This window comes from Hyperolius riggenbachi, chromosome 4, assembly GCF_040937935.1.
Source record: "Hyperolius riggenbachi isolate aHypRig1 chromosome 4, aHypRig1.pri, whole genome shotgun sequence".
Taxonomy (NCBI): domain Eukaryota; kingdom Metazoa; phylum Chordata; class Amphibia; order Anura; family Hyperoliidae; genus Hyperolius; species Hyperolius riggenbachi.
Genome location: NC_090649.1, coordinates 329,014,344 through 329,040,018, shown reverse-complemented (window position 1 = coordinate 329,040,018; position 25,675 = coordinate 329,014,344). Strand labels below are relative to the sequence as shown.

The window sequence follows — 25,675 nt, the reverse complement described above, 5'->3', positions numbered from 1 at the left end:
TAAACACCTTTGATTACCAAATAATTACCCCTAGGTCCCACCTACAAATCACTGATAAATTTAAATATTTGGGGATTTGGGTTCAGCGCCCTTTAGCTAATTTCTTTGCAGCCAATATGTAACCAACCCTGGATTCTATTGAGGCCCGATTTAAAAAATTGATATCTTTACCACTCAATTTATGTGGTAGAGTATGCATAATTAAAATGATAGTTGCCCCTAAGCTCTTATATCTTCTGCAGATGGCTCCAGACGTGATTCCACGGTCGGTTTTTAAACACATCGAGTCGATAGTTGTGTCTTTCATATGGTCAAATTCAGTCCCTAGAATTGCCCTATCTACCTTGCAACTGCCGACCTCCCAGGGAGGCCTTGCGGTACCCAATTTCTTTCTATATTATTTGGCAACACAACTTATACCTGCCAGTTACTGGATTAGTGACCACAGGCAGGACTCTTCGTTCTTGAGGCAGACGTAGCTAGTTCCTATGAAGCACTGTGTGGAGCCATCTACAGATATTCTATTCCAAATTTGGGCGTGGGTACCTCACTTATCCAGAACACAATCAAAATCTATAAGACCACTCGTAAGCTTCTGAACTAGCCCCTGGACCCAATTTCTCCTAGCTCGCCTCTGTGGCATAACCAGAACCTCCCGGAGTTGCTCAGTGTGCCTGACCCTTGCTTCTGGACAAAGTATGGTATTAAATACCTGCACCAACTTTTTTCCGAAGGTGTTTTTAAGAATTTTTCACAATTCCGAGAGGAATTTGGTATACCTAGACAAGCCCAGTTCAGGTACTTTCAACTCCGACATGCAATAAATGCCCAGACTGGTCTACATAATGTTAACCTAGTACCCTCAGGAGTGGAATCTCTACTTCTACAAAAGGATAGAACTAAGCAAATATCTAGGTACTATAACTTTGTACTGACAGCTCGTAATACACCTAAAGTTGTATCTTGACAAGTAGATGTACAGAGGCGCCAAAAGGATAAAATATGCTAAAATGTTTAAAATATTCGGGTGGCGGCGGTGGACCGGCCACTCAGAAATAGACTCGATGCTGTCGCTTAAGATAAAGACAATTTATTCACATACTCCATGAACAGAACCGCAACGCGTTTCACGGGTATATTCCTGCTTCCTCAGGCAATAAACAGACAGGAGTACACAGTACAGTCTCAAGGTCACGAATAGCGCCTCTAACAGACAGCATCGAGTCTATTTCTGAGTGGCCGGTCCACCGCCGCCACCCGAATATTTTAAACATTTTAGCATATTTTATCCTTTTGGCGCCTCTGTACATCTACTTGTCAAGATATCCACCCTTGGTGGTTGGAAGGGTGACAAACCCTCCTTTCCTTCTTCAGAGAGCGACATCTTAATCCTGAGTGGGGACAGGTCTAATCTCCCCACCTGCCTATATAGTGGTTGCCTAAACGGTAACCCATGTTTGTAAGTATAATACTTACTCCACACTAATTCTCCCTGATCCAATACATACTACACTATATTGGGCTCTCGGTTTCTCTGTTTTATCTAAAGTTGTATCTGTACGGATGAGATGGTCGGGCACAGGGACTGATTTCAGTAAGGAGGACTGGGTGGACTTTGAAGAATCTTATCATAAATCGGTTATTGCTGCGCATGACAAACTAATTAACCTGAAATGGTTCCACCAGGCCTATATGTCTCCAGCACGCCTGAGTAAAATGAGCTCCTTACATAATGGTCTTTGCTTTAAATGCAGGCTGAGACAGGCGGATTTCCTCCACTGTGTGTGGTTTTGCCCGCAGGTAAATAGCTATTGGAAGTCGGTAGCCCACTTCCTTTGAGATACTTTAGGTCTGCCAGAGGTTTTTAATTTCAAAACTTGTATGCTAGGTGTACTGACAGACATTCCATGTAGCCGGAGAGAAGCCACACTCATTCAGATTCTGTTCTACTATGTAAGAAAATCTCTGGTCCTGCAATGGAAACATAATAGGGTGCCTAGTCTGCATGACTGGAAGAGACTGGTAAACCAAGCCTTACCCCTTTACAAATTAACATACCAGTCAAGGCATCAACCCCGTAAATTTGACAAAATCTGGTCCAAATGGGTCGACTCCTCAGACACAACCATTCCTTACCTAGATATTACTGTCTCAGTTCAAGATACTACCTTATAGTCGTTAATATACTTTGATTTATAACATACCAGGAGTTTTTAGCTTGTATGCCTACTGAATCAAACTTTGCATATTATGCTACATGTATTTGTATTTTCCTTAATCATACACTGATGTCAGGTTTTATATGTACTTACTGATTAATTATGATACTGTCACTTTTAGTCAATTAACTAAGTCTGGAACTTAACCCACTTTGGTTATTTTTTATGTTTGTTTTTGTTTATGTCTATGCTCCTTCTTGGGAGCTGTTTGTATGTTTAAAAATTTTCAATAAAAAATCTCTTATAAAAAAAAAACCAGCCTGAGTAGCCCCTGGAACCATCAGAAGTACCCCCTGGGGTACGTGTACCACATGTTGAGAACCTAGGTTGTAGAGGAAGACGATCGGCAGCCGCAGGGTGGGAGGGAGGCGGGTGAGATGCCGCTACAGCGCCTATGCCGCCTGACATAAATGTGTCACTTGAAGCCATGGCCGGGACAGCGCTAAATGCCAAAATACCCTGGTTCAGCATCCTATGATCACCACCTAATTAAGGTAGAAGTATTGTAAGGGCTATGCTCATATACTTTTCCAAACAAAAACCATTAAGATTCTGTCCACAAGTTTTCTGACATAACTGATAGAACATTATTATCATAATTTTTTTGCATACAGAGTAAAACTTCTTTTAATATGCACCAACCATTGTCGTAACAGATATCAGAACTGCCAGAATTGTCAGTGGGAGAAGCATTAATCTGGCCCTTTCACACAGAGGACGCCAAGCTCTCAATGCTGTTGGTTTGGAGGAGAAGGTAACTTTTCTTTACTTATATTTGTTCTTGAGATGCAAAATACAAATATGAAATGCATTCACGATGCTATTTACAGTCTTGACAAGGACTGATATTTAAAGTACAGGTCTGCATTTTTGTTCCCCTCTACCTCTTGTCCTTCCTTCTAACACAAACTAGAACTCCCCATCTCTCAACACACCTTTCATACTTAAATTCCCTTGGGTCCAGCAATAACAGGACATGGAAGCTAGTTCTGACCAGGGTACTTATGTCTATTGGAGAAGGACTTCAACATAGTAGCAGTAGCCCAGCCTCTTCCATCCCTTCTGGTTGAGGATATGGCTCATACATTAGTCACTCTCTCTCTGAGAGCTCTTATTGGAGGAGGTCATGGTCATTAAAGTTACCAACCTCCCATCATATTTTATTGTGGGATGTGGCTTTAGCACAAGTGGCAGTGGGGAGTTATCAGATTAAATATTGCGGCTTGTGGGAAGAGATACAGATAGCTCCACTCACACTCCCATCCATTGTTCTTGATTAGAGGGAGGCATTTTCTAGGGGTATTTGAGCCTAGACAAAGGAAGACAGTGCAGTAGCTGGGAGGATGTGTATGTTCTGTTTGGAGGAGTGTGGTGTTCATTTCATTTATGCAAAGTATATCAATAATTGAAAAAAATACAGTATATTCAGTTATATATGTACATAAAAATAATATATACCACTTTTACAGCCCCTATTTCAACAATTAACTTGCCAGTGTTCACATTTTATTTTTTTTCATTGCAAGTGTTATAAAAACTCTTTAGGTATCCAAATGAGGCAGTCAAACAGCAGTTTAATTAGACCAGGCCCTTATGAAAAGTACAGAGGAGTAAAACCCTTTTATCTGGCTGTGCAAACAATGTTGGTAGCAAGAGGGTGCACTCAAGTTCCAAAGCCAATTCTTTCTATTTGTTGGGAGCTGAATGAACCTAGTTGTACATAATACTGATATGGCTATTGTGCACATTTCACAGTTGAAATGTACTCCTTTACAATCAAAATAATAATGTATTATTTCAGGACCGTGATTAAATATGCAAATCATTCATGTTTGTCCCTGAAAATTAAGGCATATATCTACTGGTTTATAGCTCACACATAGCCTATTTATTTCATGGAGTTAAAGGATCCATCTTATAGACAGCTTGTTTCATGGAAACCTGGAACCAATAGAATTTTGTTGAGGGCTAAAAGGAACTAACCCCACAGTTCTAAATTACTTTATTGTGGGACTAACGTTTAATCCTCTCAAGCCTCTCCTCTGTATGGGCTCGTTAACAGCACTTTTGCAACAACAAATACATGAATCAACAACTGCAAATCAATTTATTTCTATACTACTGTAGATGAATTAAATTGCCGTAGCAATGGGAAAGAAAAGCTGATTAGATGCTAGAAGAGGAATACATCTGTTCTCCAGTCAGACATTTCATTATACATGATATCAGTTGAGATCATGCTGCTCTTTTTGAACTTTACCAACATGGAGGAAAATGTTAAAGGGAACCTTAACTGAGAGGGATATGGATGTTTAATTTTAAACAATACCCGCTGCTTGTCAGTCCTGCTTATCTCTTTCTGATCTCTTTAGCTGCAGTACTGGCTGAGTCACACACCTGAAACAAGCATGCAGCTAATCCAGTCTGACTTCAGTCAGAGCACCTGATCTGCATGCTTGTTGAGTGGCTGTGGCTAAAAGTATTAGAGACACAGGATCAGCAGGAGAGTCAGGCAACTGGTATTATTTTAAAAGGAAAAATCCATGTCTTCCTGTGAGAGAACGCGGAAAAGCCGCCGCGTGTGCTGACAGCAAGGCCGCTAATTCCGCGTCCAGCGCGGCGGTTTGCACGCAGAGGCATGCGTCTGGTACTGGGAGTGAACGCGGAAGGGCCGCCGCATGTACTGATAGCGGGGCGGCTGGTTCCGCGTCCAGTGTGGCGGTTTGCTCACAGCAGCATGCGGCTGGTGTGGCTGGGTCTGTTAGTTCACACAGATTCAGGAATACTGAGAGGCAGATCTTTTATGACGACCAAGGGGGGATCAGCTGACCAGGCTGGTCAGCTGACCTCAGAGCTAGTGACTATTGGTCTATCACTTAGCGGTGGCGCCAGAGAGCTCTACTCTATATATAGTTACGGCTGGACAGTCACAAGTTGTCTGCCGTTGCGAACACTACGTGGAAGCACTCAGACCTTAGTCAGATCCAACAGTGTGTTTGAACCAGGAGGACCTGGGAATTCACCCTGAGCCAGATTACTACTGTGTTATTATTGTGTTATACTTCAGACTAGTTCCAGGGTGTAGAGACCACGGACCTCACACCCAAGACTAGGGAACTTGTGTTATCATTCTGTTATACTTCAGACTAGTTCCAGGGTGTAGAGACCACGGACCTCACACCCAAGACTAGGCATTGTTTGATATCTGTTATGACCTATTGCTTTCCTGACTATCCCTATGCTCGCTGATTCGGTACCACGCATATCTGATTATCTGTTGCCAACCCTGCCTGTCTTGGATACCGAACCAGCGTTCTGTCTTTGTACTTTATTTGTCCGTGTGTTGCCGACCCGGCTTGCCCGACCTCGAGAGCTATCTCCCCTCTTTAGGAGATAGTCTCCAGATCAGTTAGCGACATCCACCTTCAGGTGTCACTCACTTTCTGGCCCTTCCTACTTCAGCCTGAGACTCTACCCCTTGGAAGATCTCAGGCTGCTGGAGGGTTCTTGTGCTTCTCTAAAAGAGCAGTATTGTCCATAATGCCAAGGACCACCTGCTCATCAGGTGGGTTACTCAAAGTATACTGTTGCACCAAACACTCACGTTATGTACAGGTGTCCAGAGGTTAGTACTAGATCTGTATTATTGGTGATTCTGCAGATCCTCAATAATCAGGTATATATCTGTATTCTTGGTGATACTGCAGATCACCAATGATCAGATTCTTTCTGTGTGCTGACACCGATCGTTACACTTCCTCAGTTTTAGGTTCCCTTTAAATCTACACAGCAGTAATGAAAAGCAGAATCTTGACAATAGTTGTTTGCCTTTTTCTCAATAGCATCAACAGAGGAGTGAATGATCAATCAATCATAGGAAAGTTGAATACTTTTTGTTTTTTCTTTTTTTTGTCTGCAGATTGTATCAAAGGGCATTCCAATGTATGGAAGAATGATTCATTCAGTGAATGGGAAAAAATACTCTATTCCATACGGAAAGCAACACCAGGTAATTGCTTAAAACACGACTAGAGGTAGCAATCTAGTTTAATGCAACTACATTCTGAGTTTAAGCATTAATATTATTTATTATTTGACTAATTACCTTGTAGGTCTATTTAAATATGGGTCATGTGATCCTTGCTGCTTCCTGCTACCTTCCCAAAACAGAAAGGTTTTGCTTTGTTAGCAGCAGCTGAAACAGAACACAGCTCATTCACTGCACTGAGGTGATGGGGTGGAAGCACAACCTTTATTTCCTGCATGTATTAAGTACCAGTAGTTAAACAGCATGTTACAGAGTACATAAGGAGTCACTGTCACGCTTCATACATGGTTGGCTTAAAGTATACCTGACCAGAGGAAAAGCTACCTAAGGTAAGCACAGAGGTATGTTCATGGTGGAAACACATACCCCTGCGTGTTGTACGTTCCTCTCCTGTTTTCATTCCTCTCCTGCAAGCACTCATTTGCCGATTGCTGTTAAATGTTTTTTAAGCTTGGAAGTTAGAAAACGGTTTCCACTTCCTAGGCTTGGATGACCCAGGTGCAGGTAGTGAGGAGGAGGTGTTCAGCCAAACACTGGTAGTAACAGTCTGAAAGAGGTATTCTGCAGGAACTGGAATGCCAATAATATTCCTTTATTGTAAAATATATAGCTTTCTTTCACCAATTTTTCATATTTTACAATAAAAGAAGATCATTGGCATTCTGGTGTGTGCTGCAGAATTCCTCTTTCAAATGGTGTGTGTGTATGTGTGGTAGATTCAGGGTGCATTTATCAAATAATATGCAATAAAAATGTGGATCTGAGAAAAAAAAATGCAGCATCTGCCCTGAACAACCAATCACATTGTAGCAAATTAAATAAGTATTAAAATAAGAATTTTTGATTGGCTGTTTTAGACAATTGCTGTACATTTCCTCTGATTGTTGTTCCTCCTCTCTCAATGAGTCAACCACTGAGAATCTTCTATCAAGTTGACACATTCAGTATATGTAGACATAATAAAAATAAAATACATTTTGTATTTAGTGTTTCATGCAGGGAATATTAATCCAGATGAGGCTGTCATGCTAATTACAGTAACAATTCTTTACATTTTAGTACATCCTGTCAGTTGATCGAGCAGGTCTGAACAAAGAACTACTTAATGGTAAGTCTTACATGATTTATTGTAAATAGCTTAAAGGACACCTTAAGTAAGAGGAATATGGAGGCTGTCATATTCCCTTTTAAACAATACCAGGTGACTGGCGTCCTGATGATCTTTCAGGCATCATTAGTGTCTGAATCACACACTTGAAACAACAAGCATGCGGCAAATCCTGACAAATTTTAGTCAAACATCTGGTATGCATGCTTGTTCAGGGTCTTTGGCCAAAAGTATTAGAGGCAGAGACAAGACTCAAAAAGCTTCAGTTCCTGCAGACCGGAAATGAGCGTGACTCAGTGTCTTCAGAGGAGAAAAGGGTGGCGGATATGTAGTGCCCCCTCTCCTCCATTGTATGTGCACCTCACTCATTCTCGAACCTTGAGCAATTGCATGGAACTGTCAATGGATCCAGTAAAGCCAAAAAAGAAAAATGTGCAATGTAAAGTTCACAAAGACCTGTCTCCTCCAGGACACCAATCTACAATATTGAGTCCTCTTCCGTCAGTACACATTATAAAATAAATGGAGCTTCCATTGCATACACTTTAAAACGATGTTTAATGGACACATGGTTATAACAAATTACAAGTGTTCCCTTTTGTCTGGGCACATTGCCTAATATAGGCAAGTGTCTAGCGTGGGCATCGGTGCTAGAGCTTTTCCAGGTCTACCCTATTAATCAGATGGACCTCAAGCTCTCGCCTTAATTCTGTATGTCACCACTGGGTAAATGACTTCTACCCTGCGACAAAAACTATTGGATGGAGATTGAGTGTGGAAGACATCCTCCCAGCTAACTAAACCAATGCAGATGGTAGGGACACAGGCATGTGGAGAGGAGTTTGTCAGGAATTAGTGACGTTGACGTGGCACTTCTGAAGTCCAATGTTTTACACACTGGGCATGCATCATAATAATAATAATTTGAAAAAGCCAGACATTTTATATATGCATCATCTTATAAAGATGCATTTTTCCGCTAAAAACCTTTATGAACAAAATAGCTGAAAGAACCGCAGTAATTCCAGCTTGATGTAAAACAAGGCTCAGACCTAAACCCAAAGTTGCACAGATAAAATGACTCAAACACTGCCTGTAAATAAGATTATTGGAGTAGTAATAATGGATACCGTAGCAGTGGCACGGTTGATGGATTCTTGGATTTCCTGACTGTGTTTAGTTTTGTAATCTCTGGCCTGGCTGCTTTCTTTGACCTTCATCACTTTTGGTGTCAGGCTCTCAGCCCCATACCTCTTAATCCATGTATTTGCTTAGTATGAACAGTAACTCGGAGTTTCCAGATGTATTGGTTGCATACTATTCCAGGTCAGTGGCTCACTATATAAGGGAACTAGCACTTTAGGAAGCTACAGCACAGTATTTTTTTTATTCCCTGTAAAATGATTAATTTTCTTTCTTGGTTTTTATTTTATTTCTAAAACAGCTGCAGAGAAGTATTCAAATGTGAAGATACATTTTGAACATAAATTAAAAGATTGCAATGTTGAGTCTGCTACAATGGTTTTTCAGAGGTAAGTAGTGTATTAATTTTATGTTAAAATGCAGTGGAGTTCAAAATAATCCTATACATTATTATGCATTGTGATGCTTTTTTAATTAACTGTTTAATAAATATTAAATATTGGTATTCGCATCTGGGGAAGAAAGGAGGCCACCCGTCTGAATACAAGATCAGAAACGAACAAAATACAAATTGAGGGTTTCACTGCCTTGTGATCTTATGCATAAAACATAACTTTTAATAGTAATGCCAATAAATAGTTATACAAGTGATATAGCATAAAAAAGTCCTTAATATACGTTGGTCATAATGTCAATAGCCTAACGCACGTTTCGCAACCTATGAACAGGTCGCTTCTTCATAGGTTTTTTTTCTGTGTTCATAGTCTGTGAATACATGACGGTTTATATAAAAAAAAAGCAACATAGAAAAATGGAAAGAGCCACGTAACAGGTGTAGTAAAAGTCCAATTTTCATTTAAAGGAAAATCCAGCTGGACACAGCAGATATTATTTATATGCATAGAGACACACCCGCAAATGGACGGTCTTCACATATAAGCTACGGGTAAACAGTTTGTAAAACAAAGAAGTCTACTTACTTGTTTTACAAACTGTCTATGATATACCTATGTTCCTAATGTGAGCACTTTTGTACTTTGTTATACTTGGTTCGTGTAACGATTGGTGTCAGGAAGAACAGATTATCTGATTATTGGTGATCTGCAGTATCACCAATAATACAGATACTATACCTGATTATGTGGTGATCTGCAGAATCACCAATAATGCGAGTACAGCGAGACACAGGACAACCAGATGTAAAGATAGGTGTTTGGTGCAACAGTAATACAGATAGAGATACCAACTCCCCTAGAGGAGCTGGTAGAGGGAGATATCTCCATAGAACACAGGGATCCGCACTCCAGCAAGCTGGAGATGCAGATGAACTAGTAATCAGTTCACCCGAGGAGAGGGTGGTGCACAGTAAGACAACGTATACTGATCACCCGTGGAGCGAGTGATTCAGACTGTACTGCAGCAGGTGATCACCTGAGGGGCAGGAGATCAAGACTGTACTGCAGCTCCTAATCACCTGAGGAGCAGGTGATGAGGACAGTACCATAGTTTACTAGTCACCTGAGGAGCAGGTGATTAAGCTGTACAGAGAATCCCTCACCAGGGACTAGGTTCACTGGTGAGGGCAGAAGAGTCAGACAAGCAGGTTCGGCAACAAACGGACAGATACGGTACAAAGACAGAAGGCTTAAATCAGAGTAGTGTTCAGGCTGAGTCGGCAACAGGATCAGATAGGCAGAAGCACAGAATCAGTAGGCAGAAGAGTAGTCAAGGCTAGCAGAAGGTCATAACAAATAATACAATTCAATTAGTACTTAAGCTATCAACAGAATCTGACTAAGTGTGGATCCACAGCTCCTGCTGGTTCTAGCACACTTTGGGATCTGACTAAGGTCTGAGTGCTAACACGTAGCATTTGCAAAAGCAGACAAGGAGCTACTGACAGGCAGGTCCTATATATACTGAGAGCGCCCCACAGCACCGCACCAGTCACTCGGCCAATCAGGAGCACTGCTGGAGTCAGCTGACCGGCCGATCAGCTGACTCCCCTTCTATTCGCATAAAGGTCCTGTCGCCTGGCGCGCGCGTAGCCCTCAGTCTATGTGCAACTGAAGGACCAGGCAAAACTCCACCATGTAACTGAGACGTGGAGACAGCCGCCATGCCGCTCACCGCTGCGGCGGCATCTCCGCTATCTATTACAGTTTGTTATTCATGTGAGATATCTTTAAGAGAAAAAGTGTTTACCTGTAGCTTATATGTGAAGACCGCCCATTTGTGGGTTTGTCTCTATGCATATAAATTGTGGCTCCTGCGAGAGCACTTTTAGCTATGACTAAGGAGCAACTGTGAGGCTCCGATACACGTGAGCTAATCTATGTCCAGCTGGATTTTTCTTCAATAAAAATCAGACGTTTACTACACCTGTTGAAAGGATCTTTCCATTTTTCTATGTCGCTGATATGGCCTGGCTGCCAGTGGTCCTGCTCTGGCTGCTTATGGCAGAGTGGTGAGCGGTGCTTCCTTCCTCTGTATATTATAAGAAGCATATATACAGCCACATCCAGGTATGTATCACAGGTTTTTTTGTCCTGTCAGAGAAACGTGCGTTCGGCTATGGACAGTCCATAAAGGACTTTTTATGCTACATCACTTCACTATTTATTGACATTACTATTAAAAGTCATGTTTTATGCATAGGATTACTAGGCCATGAAACACTCAATTGGTATTTTGTTTGTTTCGATCTGCTTAATAAATGATACCTTTATTTAAACAAAATGTAAAATATTACAAATAAATGTTACATGTTTTGAAGGTGCACCTGCTGGCTTGACTGGCATATTTTATATCTAAAGAAGAGGCTTGTTCTACTTGTGTGTAATAAAGATACATAGATTTAAAGTGATATTCCAATTTTGTTAAAAAAAAAAAAGGTGTTTTGATATTGTAATTATCAGCTAGCTATGAATTCTTTGCATACATGGAAGAAATCTGGACTCTCCTTACAATACAGACTCTTTGAAGTTTGCACTGAGTGAGACATTTCTATCTCACTCATCTCTCCAGCTGGCATGCTTCCTCCTCTGTGCTGCCATCATTTCCTGATGCCCGTAGCAGCTGGAGAGGTGAGTGAGAGTGCTTTGCTGTGGTAATCAGAGCCGGCGCTACCATAGAGGCAAAGGGGGCATTTGCCCCGGGGCCTCTGACCTCTGCTGGGCCTCCAGGTGGTCTTTCTAACTGCTCCCATATGCCTGCATGTTCAGCTCAGCTGCAGTGGCAGGCAGGCCCACACTGGCCAGGGGGGAAGGGGGGCAATCTCCCCCCAGGCCGCCTTTCAGTGATTTAGGGCTGGTCTGGTGTATTCACTCAGGTTTGTTGTTGTAAGGCAATGTGAAACATTAGGTTAGCTGATAAAAGTGCAATTAGAGGGCAAGCAAGCTGATAAATATACACAGCATGATGCAGAGCTTGCCTGAAGGGTCCGTGAGCAAAAATCGTTCTGGTCTCTTCCCAATGTTATGACTGCATGTGTGGATAAGGTGTTATACAAGTTGAAAAGTTTTTGACTGTCCAGGAGGGTTATTTTCTGACTTGTGTGAGAGACCAGCAGGGACAGGAGTCCTATTACAGGCAAGTAGCCTCTGTGTGAGGTGAGACTGCAATACAGATAAGCTCTCTGCTCCATTTCAGGCTATTCTCAATTTCTCTCAATTCCTCCTCTCTCTGGGCTAGTGCACGCCAAAATCACAATAGCAATCGCTAGTAATTTGTGAGTGCGATTTTGTGAAACTATTTTCAGAGCGATTTTTTTTTTTTTTTTTTTTATGAATAGCTCCAAAAAATGCTATATGCTGTGTGTTTGCGATCTTGAAAAAAATCACAATGCTGCTGTGAGAACACAGTCATAGGGTAACATTAGCCAAGCGCTTTTCAAATCCCTGTCGATCGTTTAGAAGCCCTCTTGGTTGGCACCAGCCCTCCCTCATTCACCTTTGTTTCCCTCTTCCCCTAGTGCTGGGTGTCTTCTTGTCCTACAGGAAAGCGAAATAAAAGTGCAATCCTGGTGATTTTTTTTTTTTTAAATGTCTGAATAGTTGACTGAATACCGTGTTGGAACATAGCATACGTAGCTTTGTGGGACATTCTTGGGCGACACTCTCTTAATTTCTTTACAGATTGATTCTGCTGGTATGGTTCTGGTCCAAGGGGGGTGTCCACCAACAAATCTCTGCAGAGGGGCCTGATGTACTTACACCCCTACCCAGCTGCCTTGTAATAACTTACCTGTCCCTGCAGCAGCTCCATCCTGTGCTCCCTCTTCAGCCACGCTGCCTGCCTCTATGACCCTGTGCATGTTATTTACATGTAACATGTGGCGGATGGAAGAGACACAGGCAGCAGGGCTGAAGGCAAAGCACAGGATGGAGCAGCTGATACAGGTGAGTTATTGCAAGGCAGCTGAGCTACACAATGTGCTGGGGCCATGGGAGAAGTCTATGCGCGACCACGAGGGGCAGCAGTCAGTTCGGGGGCTGACTTTGCTTGGAGGGGGTGATGTAGGGGGCCCCCCAAGTTACTTTTTCCCCAGGGCCCCCGTGTGGCTTAAACCGGCCCTGGTGGTAATACTCTGCATAGGTGTTACGCTTGGTGGTGTATTCTCCACAGTCAGCATGCAACGCATGAGCTGGCGTGGAGGAGGTACACACACTAGCACCAGGAAACAGGCTATCCCTAGTGTAGTGGAGGGGAGGACTGACTCCAATAGGAGATTGTGGCGCACAGAGCCGGTGCAGATCTGACAGCCACAAACAATGCTTTCGTTATAACGTCTCAGCGCAAAGTAGCGCTGAGCGCATAAACCAGAACTGAGGAGATCAGGACAGGTAGACAGAATGAACGCTTGCTAGCTAGCGGCTACTTAGCGACAGCAAGCGTCCAAAACCAGACAGACTGGAATGAGGCAGCCAATGCGATGCGGCGATGGCGTGCCTCACAAAGACAGGACAGGACAGTCAGAAAATAGCAGGATTAAGATAGATGAACGTAACACAGATAAACATACAATAAGTATGTTTTCCTAGCGTATTACAATTACAGCTATCAATGAAACTATTTGTAACGTCTGACTAACATATGTATATATCGGCAATGAACCGATATATGACATAAGCAGGAACGCTGACTAGGACTGGAGTAATACAGGGAACAGGACTCAGAAGGATTCGCTATCTCTTCGCAGAGATGAACGCAATCCACAAACAGTAACAGAACAGGATTCAGAAGGATTCGTTATCTCTCCGCAGAGATGAACGCAATCCACAAACAGTAACAGAACAGGATTCAGAAGGATTCGTTATCTCTTCGCAGAGATGAACGCAATCCACAAACGGTAACAGGACAGGATTCAGAAGGATTCGTTATCTCTTCGCAGAGATGAACGCAATCCACAAACAGAACCAGAAGCAGGGTAACTACCTCAGCACGGGTGGTCACGGTACGCGCAACCTACCAAAACGTGCTGGAAAGCTGACTAACTGCACACAGGATATAAACAGTTCGTGTACGTATACATCAGCGACACTGATGTATTAACGTAACACAAATACAAGGAAAATAATAAACGTGCTGGTATGCATATATATTGGCAATGAACCAATATATAATGCAAAGACCAGCAAAGTATCTTTATAACAAGAAACACGATCGGGGGCTAAAGCGACAGCAAGACTGGCTTAGGCTGAAGCTATGAAAACCCAAGGAAACCCTGCAGGAAGCAGATCTTTATACTGAGGTCATCCAATGGGAGCAGACATGCAGATTCCCACACAGGTGAATGATAATCAGTCACAAGCTGACAGCAGGGAAAGACAGACAAACCTATGCAGCTTGCATGGAAAGACATCAGAACTGCCTGAGCTGCAGCACTACTTCCAGCAATAGCTGCTGCAGCAGCGATCATTACAGTACCCCCGCCTTTAAAAGCGGATTCCAGACGCTTTTCAAAACTGAAATTTCCAACAAAACAGTCTGACTGATAATTCATGATGACCGGGACAGCCCGGCAAGACCGAATTCCAGAATCAGTCCCCACAAGACTGGACCCATCAGAACCAGAACCTACAGAACCATGCCCATCAGTACTACAAGCCCCAGTGTGACACCCATCAGAACCATGATTTCCAGAAGAAAGCCCTCCGAAACTCCCTGAGCGATACCCACCGCCTTCCAGGAACAGTTCAGAAACGCCAAAGCCTTTGCAATGCCCACCGGTACTGTCTTTACCAAGACAAAACCCACTGTTGAACCAGTCCAAGGCACCAGGACAAGTTTTCTCAGAGACCTCCCAGAACACCTTGAAGCTCCAAAGAGATCCCCATAGGTCAGAATGCCCCTTAGGCTCACATGGAGAACTATCAAGAACCCCTATGGAACCTAGGGCAATTCCCGAGTCAGGGCCACAAGGACAAACATCAATATCAGGGCTTTCAGGGACCAGAACCATCTCTGGGCATGCAGGCAGACTGGCAACATCAGAACATGTTCCCACTAAGGAAGCATCAGAGCACGCTAACACCTTAAACACACTTGGGCATTCTGGCACACAAAGAACATCTGGGCACACTGGCACAAGAGAAACCTCTGGGCATGTCAAGGAACTGTGAGCCTCAGGGTCAGCCAAGACAGGACCAAAACCAGGACTGGCCAAAAAAAAATCATCATGACTAGACTTCGCAACTACTGGATTTTTACACGAGAATGCAGGATCAGACTTAGATGTCGCTGATTCCAGCAAAGTCAGTAACAAATCAGATTCAGGGGCACTAACAAGACAGGACAAATCTTCTGATGTATGCACTGAACCAGATAGGGACTCCACAACTACCTCTGGACTGGACAGAGACTCATCTAATACACTGGATTGGAGCTCATGAGGCGCTGCAGAACAAGTCAGCATTGCAGCAGCCCCCACTGGACTAGGCAAAACTGAGGAATTCCCTGGACAGGAAGGGGACTCTGGAACCTCTGCCACAGCGGCCAGAGAACCAGAATCTTTCAGGATACAGGGCTGGGTTTCAGGAACACACATCAGACTGGACTGAAATTCTGAGATTTCTATTATTTTGACCAGAGAATCAGAATTATCCATGTTACAGGGCAAGACTTCTGAAACATTCAGAGGACAGGGCTGGAGTTCCTCGGCTGTTACAACACTGGAGAGGGACTCAACATTGGTTAAATCAGACTGTGTACAGGGCAAGGTATCTAACACAATTGCTGACGAGGACAATATTTCAATGGCTTCTGCTTTGCTGGGCAGAAATTCACCAAGTTTTATTAGAGCAGACTGTAATTCCAAAACAGCTGCTAGACAAGTGAATATTACTGCAACACCAACTGAGGTAAGCAGTGCCTCAGACCCTTCTGCTAGAGGGTTTGAAATATCCAAAGTACTGGGTGAAGCATAAGACTCTGCGACCACAGCTTCACTGGACAGGATCACTGAACAGTCCATATTGCAGGGCAAAACCATGGAAGCACCTGCTAGACAGCATAATGATTCTGTGACCTGAGTTTCATTGGAGAGATCTACTGCACAATTCATGGTACAGGGCAAATTTACTGGAAGATTTTCTGAACAAGGTAATAATTCTGCGATTTCAGGTTCACATAGCAGATGCTCTGAGCTATTCATGAAACTAGAGCGAGGTGTAGAAACAGGAAGATCAAGACACAATGTTTGCGCATCTGAATCACCATTCATTTGTAAAATTGGAAAATTCAGATGCCGGGGTTCTGATGTTTCTAGACGGAATTGCTGGGACTCGGAAACTGATGTAGTGCATCTATTGGCATCTGCTGGATCAGACAGGAGTTGAACTTTATTAACACAGGTAATTTCTGCAGAAGTGTTTGCAGAGACAGGCAAGATTTTTCTGGTGTCTGTTTCACTAAACAAAGAGTCATGAGTACTGGCTAGGCTGGACTCGGAAGTCAGCAGGACCTCTGGATTCTCTGCTGAGAAATTTGCGCAGGGCAAGGTTAAGAATGTATCAGTGGCTTCTGTTTTACTGGGAAGTAACACTGAGTTATCCATGGTACAGGGTGGAATTGCAGGAACTTCAATTTCACACAAAAAGAGCTCCGAATCACCTGCTGAATCAGCCAAAGGTGCTGAAGCAGGCGGGTCAGAACGCCAAATTTGCGAATTCGGAGTCACATAAAAATCATCCAAAATCAGTTCCCACACATCAATCAAGGGAGCCACACAGTCATACCTACACACACCAGCCTCTATTAGGTTATAGGCTGACTTAATGCATGCGTTCAATACCATTTCACTTTTTGCACTGTAAAATTGACAAAATGAACTTGAATCATTCTTCCATTCACAGACCAGGGCTTCCATCTCTCCCCTCTCGAATGGAGGATCCCATGCATACTTAACAGCGAAACATTTAGGCTGATCACAGTCTGCAGATATGATTGTGGCAGGCACATGTATAGGGTTAATTAGCAGGTGATTGGCAGATTCCTTATTCTTAAGAATCTCCAATACCTGTAGCAAGTGTTGAACTGTAGTGTATGCAAACTTCCCTTGGTTCACAAATAAGTTGATTTGTTCAATACTCTGTAATATCTCATCATAATCATACTCAGATAATTCTTTTAAACAAAAATCTTTATTTTCCCTAGCCAGGGAGGAAAGTTCATTAGTAGTTTCATAAGTCCATTTAACTCCCCTGAAAGACAATTGCATTTCATTATCTGTTAATGGCAGAATCTCATTATAGGTCTCAGTCGCTAAGGATAACGATTCTGCAGATTGGACACGTTTCTTAGAACGTTTGCGTTTTGCCTTTGACCTTGCGGTTTTTGGTAATTTATTCAAAGCTGCAGGAAAATTATCAGTAACACTTTCTGCTTGCTGCTCATTCTTGCAAGCAATTGAAGGAGCAGCTGATTGGCCTGCTGCCAGGAGTTCATTAAGAGGAAAAGTCAATGGATCTATGCGCAACCAGTTATGGATCACAAACGCTAGAAATTCCAGCGGTCTATCTTTCAAATCGGAATGATTGAGAACATCAAATGCCCACTGGAATAATTCCCCTTTAAACAAAATATAACTTAGTTGGAGTGCCCAGGTTGAAACAGGAGTCGCTTGGAGATCAGGATTGGTCAGGAACCTGGCACATTCAGAGAAAAACTCATTTTCTGTTTCAGAGCTAAGTTCTTCAAATTTCTTAAAGGAACAGGAACCATAATTAACAGTGTCATACTTTCTGGGAATCCCCCCCACAATGGGGATTGGTAATGGGGTTTTCATAATGTTACGCTTGGTGGTGTATTCTCCACAGTCAGCATGCAACGCATGAGCTGGCGTGGAGGAGGTACACACACTAGCACCAGGAAACAGGCTATCCCTAGTGTAGTGGAGGGGAGGACTGACTCCAATAGGAGATTGTGGCGCACAGAGCCGGTGCAGATCTGACAGCCACAAACAATGCTTTCGTTATAACGTCTCAGCGCAAAGTAGCGCTGAGCGCATAAACCAGAACTGAGGAGATCAGGACAGGTAGACAGAATGAACGCTTGCTAGCTAGCGGCTACTTAGCGACAGCAAGCGTCCAAAACCAGACAGACTGGAATGAGGCAGCCAATGCGATGCGGCGATGGCGTGCCTCACAAAGACAGGACAGGACAGTCAGAAAATAGCAGGATTAAGATAGATGAACGTAACACAGATAAACATACAATAAGTATGTTTTCCTAGCGTATTACAATTACAGCTATCAATGAAACTATTTGTAACGTCTGACTAACATATGTATATATCGGTAATGAACCGATATATGACATAAGCAGGAACGCTGACTAGGACTGGAGTAATACAGGGAACAGGACTCAGAAGGATTCGCTATCTCTTCGCAGAGATGAACGCAATCCACAAACAGTAACAGAACAGGATTCAGAAGGATTCGTTATCTCTCCGCAGAGATGAACGCAATCCACAAACAGTAACAGAACAGGATTCAGAAGGATTCGTTATCTCTTCGCAGAGATGAACGCAATCCACAAACGGTAACAGGACAGGATTCAGAAGGATTCGTTATCTCTTCGCAGAGATGAACGCAATCCACAAACAGAACCAGAAGCAGGGTAACTACCTCAGCACGGGTGGTCACGGTACGCGCAACCTACCAAAACGTGCTGGAAAGCTGACTAACTGCACACAGGATATAAACAGTTCGTGTACGTATACATCAGCGACACTGATGTATTAACGTAACACAAATACAAGGAAAATAATAAACGTGCTGGTATGCATATATATTGGCAATGAACCAATATATAATGCAAAGACCAGCAAAGTATCTTTATAACAAGAAACACGATCGGGGGCTAAAGCGACAGCAAGACTGGCTTAGGCTGAAGCTATGAAAACCCAAGGAAACCCTGCAGGAAGCAGATCTTTATACTGAGGTCATCCAATGGGAGCAGACATGCAGATTCCCACACAGGTGAATGATAATCAGTCACAAGCTGACAGCAGGGAAAGACAGACAAACCTATGCAGCTTGCATGGAAAGACATCAGAACTGCCTGAGCTGCAGCACTACTTCCAGCAATAGCTGCTGCAGCAGCGATCATTACAATAGGGCATTGGGGAGACCAGCATTAGCAGGTGGGAATCGTCACTGGCTCTAGACCCCCGCCCTCCCACATACCTGTAGATTTGCCTACACCTTCACTTAGTGTATTGGCACCTTAAAATAGTGTATGGGTACTTTTACAGAGAATGTTCCTTACCAGATGCTGTTTCTTTATACTGTATGTTGAGTCCTATAAGAAGGTCCTGATATTCAAGAGTATTAGAAGGTGGAACAGAGGCGCCAGCAGGATAAAAAAATCATAAAATCTTTAAAAATGCTTGGAGGAAGTGGTGGGCTTGCCTCCCAAAAGCAGGCAAGATAACCTGTTTTATATAAATAAATACATTAATTTATTATACGGTACCTCAAATAAAAGTGCAACGCATTTCGCAGGTCAAGCCCGCTTCATCAGGCAAAAAATGGGGACAACTTTGGACAAAAACAAAAACCACAGTGAAGAGGGCTATACAGTTACTGCAGGAAAACAGTTAATAAATAGAACAGTACTGAGGACATCTCAAAATGGAGGTTCATAGGTTACTACGTCATTAATGAAAGTATTTCATTGGGGGTTATATGTATATAGAGTGGCACGAGTAGGGGGGGGGGGGGGGGAGGGAATAGAGGAAGGGGGAGATAACTGGGCAAAAGAAGGTATAGGTTACATTGGAACTGGGGTATTGTATGATGGGGAATTAGTGGCTTAGTAAACAGGTGGGAGAGGTGGCTGATACAAAAGGTATGGGGTTAGGTGTATCTTTGCAAAACAGCACGTTGGGAAAAGCAGAAAGGTACTGGGTCAGATATATCTTTACAAGACAATACGTGGGGAAAAGCAGTATAAAACAATGGATTGAAAAGCAACACTTACCAGGAGATCTCTAGTAATGGGATTAGCGCCTCAGTGTAGTGCTGTGAGCGCCAAACACTTTTTAAATGTGTGTGGTTTGAGGAAGGGCCAATGGAAGGCGTGGGAGGGTTTGGGTGGGCGGGGTTTGGTATTGGGAACGTGTGCCTAGTGGCCAAAGGGGTATGGCTAAATGAGGAGATAGGTATAGGTGTATTGAGGCTGGTGGCTAATGAAGAGCTGCCACGTATTGGAGATAGACGCCGGTGTTATCAGCGTGTGAAAATCGAGCAAGTGGGCGGGGATGATGTAAGCGGATTGAGAACCAATCCGCTGTGAGTAGGAGTGTCCGTGGGGCGGCCGAGAAGACGCGCCACGTTAATATGTAAAGTGAGCAAGCGTGATCTGTACTGTTCACGCCACTCTTTGCATAATGGCGCAAGGTTTCGGGCGCCGGGTACCTCTGCTAATAGTGCGCATGCGTCAGAAAGAACGCATTACGCATGTAGTATGAAGCGCAGGCGTGGAGGCGATCCGCCATAGTGAACAAGGGCAAGATGCCCACATTGCCTGCGTTGTAGAAATATATATATATAGAAAACAGTAAGAAAAATTATAAACTGCATAATACAAATCGATGAGATTGTTAAAACGTTAAGCATATGATCTATGCATATAGAAAATATTAGATCAAAGACACATTTTACACCAACGTATTAAACAGCTATGTAAGAATGGTGTTATGCTGCCATCCAGTGGCTAAAACTTGTATGATCAATGTGATTACATTTGGCAAGTTAAAACATATTCTCATATTGGTTTGCATGGTGAATGAATTCTCTCTATAATATGGAAACTGTGCCACATAGTATAATTCATATTAAATATACATGATATGGGAATATAATAAACATGAAGGCTTTAAAGGAGTATCGTAATAAAATAAAAAATATATAAAAAATATATATTAAATATAAACATAAAAAATACATACATAATTATAAAAAGGGGCCATATGATTAGTATAAATGTGGTCACAACAAGGCAGTGATTCAAAAGATCATGCAAATGTCAATATTTCTATATCATTACGTATAAATACCAACAAAATCCATAAAACAAGGGTAAAAGAGAGCGACTAATTAAAAGAAAAACGGAGTAGGGGTGTTTAATAAATTTTTTCCAGTACTTCATTTAGGCCGTCCGGGATCAGGGTTTTGAGAGTTTGGATCCAATACATTTCATATTTTTTTAAAAGTTCGGAGGCATTTATTGTTTTGACATCCACTGAGTCAATCAGTGTGATATTGAAGCAAAGTGGATTGTGATTGTGGTGAGTGCTGAAGTGCCGCGATACGCTGTGAAGGGGGAAACTGTTGGTGATGTTTCGTTTATGTTGTCCGATTCTGCCCCGCGCCAATTGAGTGGTTCTCCCCACGTACTGGAGGCGGCAAGGGCATGAGATGAGATAAATAACATACTTGGATTCACACGACAGATGTTTTTTAATGGGGTATTCCATACCTGTGTTGGTTGATGTGAATGATGAGCCAGGCCGTATAAATTGGCATGCTAGGCAGCGATTCTTCATACAGGGGGAGCAGCCAGGCTCCTGTGGTGGTCGGGTGGTGGGCGAGTATGAGTTGGTGGGTGTGCTTAGTTTACTAGGTGCTAGGATATTGCGGAGGTTTGGAGCCCTTCTGAAAGTGACTGATGGTGTTTTGGGTAACAAGGGTCGCAAAAAAAGGGTCCTGCATAAGAATGTCCCATCTGTTTTTTAGTATATTGCATATGGTGATGTGTTGGGCATTATAATGAGTAATACATCTTGGTGGGTCAATATTGTTGGTATGTGGGGTCTCTCCTGAGGGTGGGTGTGGGTGTTTGGCTTTGTATTTGGCGTCCTTAATGAGTTTTTTTGGGGTACTGGCGGTCCATGAATTTTTTTGGGTGAGAATTTGGGATTGTAGATCAAATTGTGATAGGTCTGTGCAATTCCTATGAATCCTTCTGTACTGGCTATAGGGGGTGTTGGTAATCCATGGGTGGTGGTGGAAGCTGTTAAAATGTATGTAATTATTAATATCCACTGGTTTAAAATATGTCTTAGTTTTGATACAGTATGATTCGATATATAATGTAAGGTCTAGAAATTCTATGGATGAGGAATGGTGGTGATATGTGAACGAATTTTGGAATGAGAAGGACATTGCCTTTCCAGATGAAGATGAGGTTGTCTATATAGCGTTTGTAAAATATGATGTTATTGGAAAATGGGTTGTGTGATAATGTGTGATAATTTTAAACTTTCTAGAAGGCCCATGGTAAGGTTAGCGTATGAAGGGGTGAATGAACTTCCCATTGCCGTACCGCTTGTCTGGTGATAAATTTTGTCGTTAAACATGAAAATGTTGTTATGAAGTATAAACTCTGCACACTGTAGCAGGAAGGTTTGTTGTGTGGGGGGCATTAATGGTTTGGTGGCCAGGGCATGTTGTAGGGCTTGGAGACCGTAAGTATGAGGTACAGTGGGTTGCAAAAGTATTCGGCCCCCTTGAAGTTTTCCACATTTTGTCACATTACTGCCACAATTTTATTGGAATTCCGCGTGAAAGACCAATACAAAGTGGTGTACATGTGAGAAGTGGAACCAAAGTCATACATGATTCCAAACATTTTTTACGAATCAAAAACTGCAAAGTGGGGTGTGCATAATTATTCGGCCCCCTGAGTCAATACTTTGTAGAACCACCCTTTGCTGCAATTACAGCTGCCAGTCTTTTAGGGTATGTCTCTACCAGCTTTGCACATCTAGAGACTGAAATCCTTGCCTATTCTTCTTTGCAAAACAGCTCCAGCTCAGTCAGATTAGATGGACAGCATTTGTGAACAGCAGTTTTCAGATCTTGCCACAGATTCTCGATTGGAATTAGATCTGGACTTTGACTGGGCCATTCTAACACATAGATATGTTTTGTTTTAAACCATTCCATTGTTGCCCTGGCTTTATGTTTAGGGTCATTGTCCTGCTGGAAGGTGAACCTCCGCCCCAGTCTCAAGTTTTTTGCAGTCTCCAAGAGGTTTTCTTCCAAGATTGCCCTGTATTTTGGCTCCATCCATCTTCCCATCAACTCTGACCAGCTTCCCTGTCCCTGCTGAAGAGATACACCCCCCGAGCATGATGCTGCCACCACCATTTTTGACAGTGGGGATGGTGTATTCAGAGTGATGTGCAGTGTTAGTTTTCCACCACACATAGCATTTTGCATTTTGGCCAAAAAGTTCCATTTTGGTCTCCTCTGACCAGAGCATCTTCTTCCACATGGTTGCTGTATCCCCCACATGGCTTGAGGCAAACTGCAAACAGGACTTCTTATGCTTTCTGTTAACAATGCCTTTCTTCTTGCTACTCTTCCATAAAGGCCAACTTTGTACAGTGCATGACTAATAGTTGTCCTATGGACAGAGTCTCCCACCTGAGCTGTAGATCTCTGCAGCTCGTCCAGGGTCACCATGAGCCTCTTGACTGCATTTCTGATCAGCGCTCTCCTTGTTCGGCCTGTGAGTTTAGGTGGATGGCCTTGTCTTGGTAGGTTTAAAGTTGTGCCATACTCCTTCCATTTCTGAATGATTGCTTGAACAGTGCTCCGTGGGATGTTCAAGGCTTTGGAAATCTTTTTGTAGCCTAAGCCTGCTTTAAATTTCTCAATAACTTGATCCCTGACCTGTGTGTTCTTTGGACTTCACGGTGTTGTTGCTCCCAGTATTCTCTTAGACAACCTCTGAGGCCCTCACAGAGCATCTGTATTTGTACTGACATTAGATTACACACAGGTGCACTCTATTTAGTCATTAGCACTCATAGGCAACTGACTGCACTTAGATCAAAGGGGGCCAAATAATTATGCACACACCACTTTGCAGTTATTTATTTGTAAAAATGTTTGGAATCATGTATGATTTTCGTTCCACTTCTCATGTGTACACCACTTTGTGTTGGTCTTTCATGTAGAATTCCAATAAAATTCATTCATGTTTGTGGCAGTAATATGACAAAATGTGGAAAACTTCAAAGGGGCCGAATACTTTTGCAACCCACTGTATGTTCGTATAGAGGGCTGTGACGTCACATGTGAGCCAGACATAGGGCTCGATTCACAAAGCGGTGCAAAGTGTTAGCACCATGGTGAAAAGGCCCTTATCACGCCTAAAGTCACTTTAGGCATGATAAGAAGAAACTCGCGCGAAGTTGCCGCGCGTACGCGCGTACGCGCGTAAGTGCGCGCGCAACACCCGACGCTTCGCGCGAAGCTCCCATTAAGCCCTATGGAACTTTGCGCGCGCTCTTACGCGCGGTAACTTCGCGCGAAGAGCAGGAAAAATCGGTGATAACTCAGTGGTGAAAAGGTCATCACGCCTAAAGTCTTTTAGGCGTGATAACTGGGTTATCACCGCTTTGTGAATCGAGGCCATAGTCTGTATGCCACGTGCCGTCATGTAAAAGGAGGATGAGCTGTTGAGAATCTTTGAGATAAGAAGGAAGAGACTGTACGTGTGGTTGCAGATGTTGGTCAATAAATTTTGATAGGTTACAAGTAATGGAGTTCATGCCTGAAATAATAGGTCTGCCTGGTGGTTTTTGTAGATTTTTGTGTATTTTAGGTAGGTAGTAGAAGATCGGAGTTCTTGGTTGGGTATTTTCAATGAAGTTTCTCTCATTCTTTGTGATTATATTTGACATAAATGCAGTATTGATGAAAGATTTGAGAGAACTATTGAGATTAATGGTGGGGTCAGTGGTGAGTGTCTCATAATGTTTTGGATTATCCAGAAGCCTGGCTGCTTCCTCCAAATAGTCAACGCGGTTTAATATCACTATCCCCCCGCCCTTGTCTGCTGGTTTTATGACTAAGTTGGGATTGGATTGAAGTTTTTTGAGGGCCGAAGACTCTTGGTGGGTGAGATTTGATTTGGGGGTGGGTTGAGATTCTTGTATGTTATGTATATCTTTCAGGATAAGGGAATAGAAAGTCTCAATGTAACAACCCTTTAAGGCTACTGGGTAAAACCTAGATCTTCCTTTAAGCTGTGTGGTAATATATTTTTCCAGGTTGAGATCAGGAAGGGAGACAGTCGTGGTGGGTATGTTATCATTAGCTGTGATAATGAGGGAGGTGGTGTCAGTATTGTCGGATGATTTGAGATTTTTCATGGCATAGTGTCTTTTCAGGGTTATTTTGCGGATGTAGGTATTTAAATCTGTAAAAAGTTCAAAACTATTGATTTGATTGGTGGGACAAAAGGAGAGGCCTTTTTCCAAAAGGGTGGTTTCATGGGTAGTGAGGATGTGATCTGATAGGTTAAAAATGCATTTGGTTGTGGATGGGGGTGGAGCTGGTGTAGTTAAAGTCTGTTTCTTTTTCCCTTTCCCTCTACTTCCTCCTTTTCTGTGTCTGTTAACTGTCGTTTTGATTTGTTGATGGGCTGAAGGAATACCTTCTCTGATCGGGGGCTCGGTAATTGGGTTGCCAGGATGTTCTGGGATAGGGCTGAGGGGAGCTCTAAAAAATAGGGGGAAAGGGTATGGTTAGCTGAGTTTGAATCCGCGGGGGGGGGGGGGGGGTTTCGTCACTAGGTTGGGAGAAGGTACTAGTGTTTTGGTGTGTGGTATCTTTTTTTGTTTTTTTTGTTTTTTTG

The 25,675-nt window shown here is 42.8% G+C and overlaps 1 protein-coding gene across 1 annotated transcript in view; it reads left to right on the top strand.

Moving 5' to 3' along the window:
* Positions 1-25,675, top strand: part of KMO (kynurenine 3-monooxygenase) — a 106,084-nt gene that overhangs the window by 23,264 nt on the left and 57,145 nt on the right. Inside the window, exons 3-6 of the mRNA XM_068231781.1 lie at positions 2,876-2,973; positions 6,139-6,228; positions 7,327-7,375; positions 8,820-8,907. Coding sequence (XP_068087882.1) covers positions 2,876-2,973; positions 6,139-6,228; positions 7,327-7,375; positions 8,820-8,907 — 325 coding nt within the window. The remainder of the gene's footprint in view (positions 1-2,875; positions 2,974-6,138; positions 6,229-7,326; positions 7,376-8,819; positions 8,908-25,675) is intronic.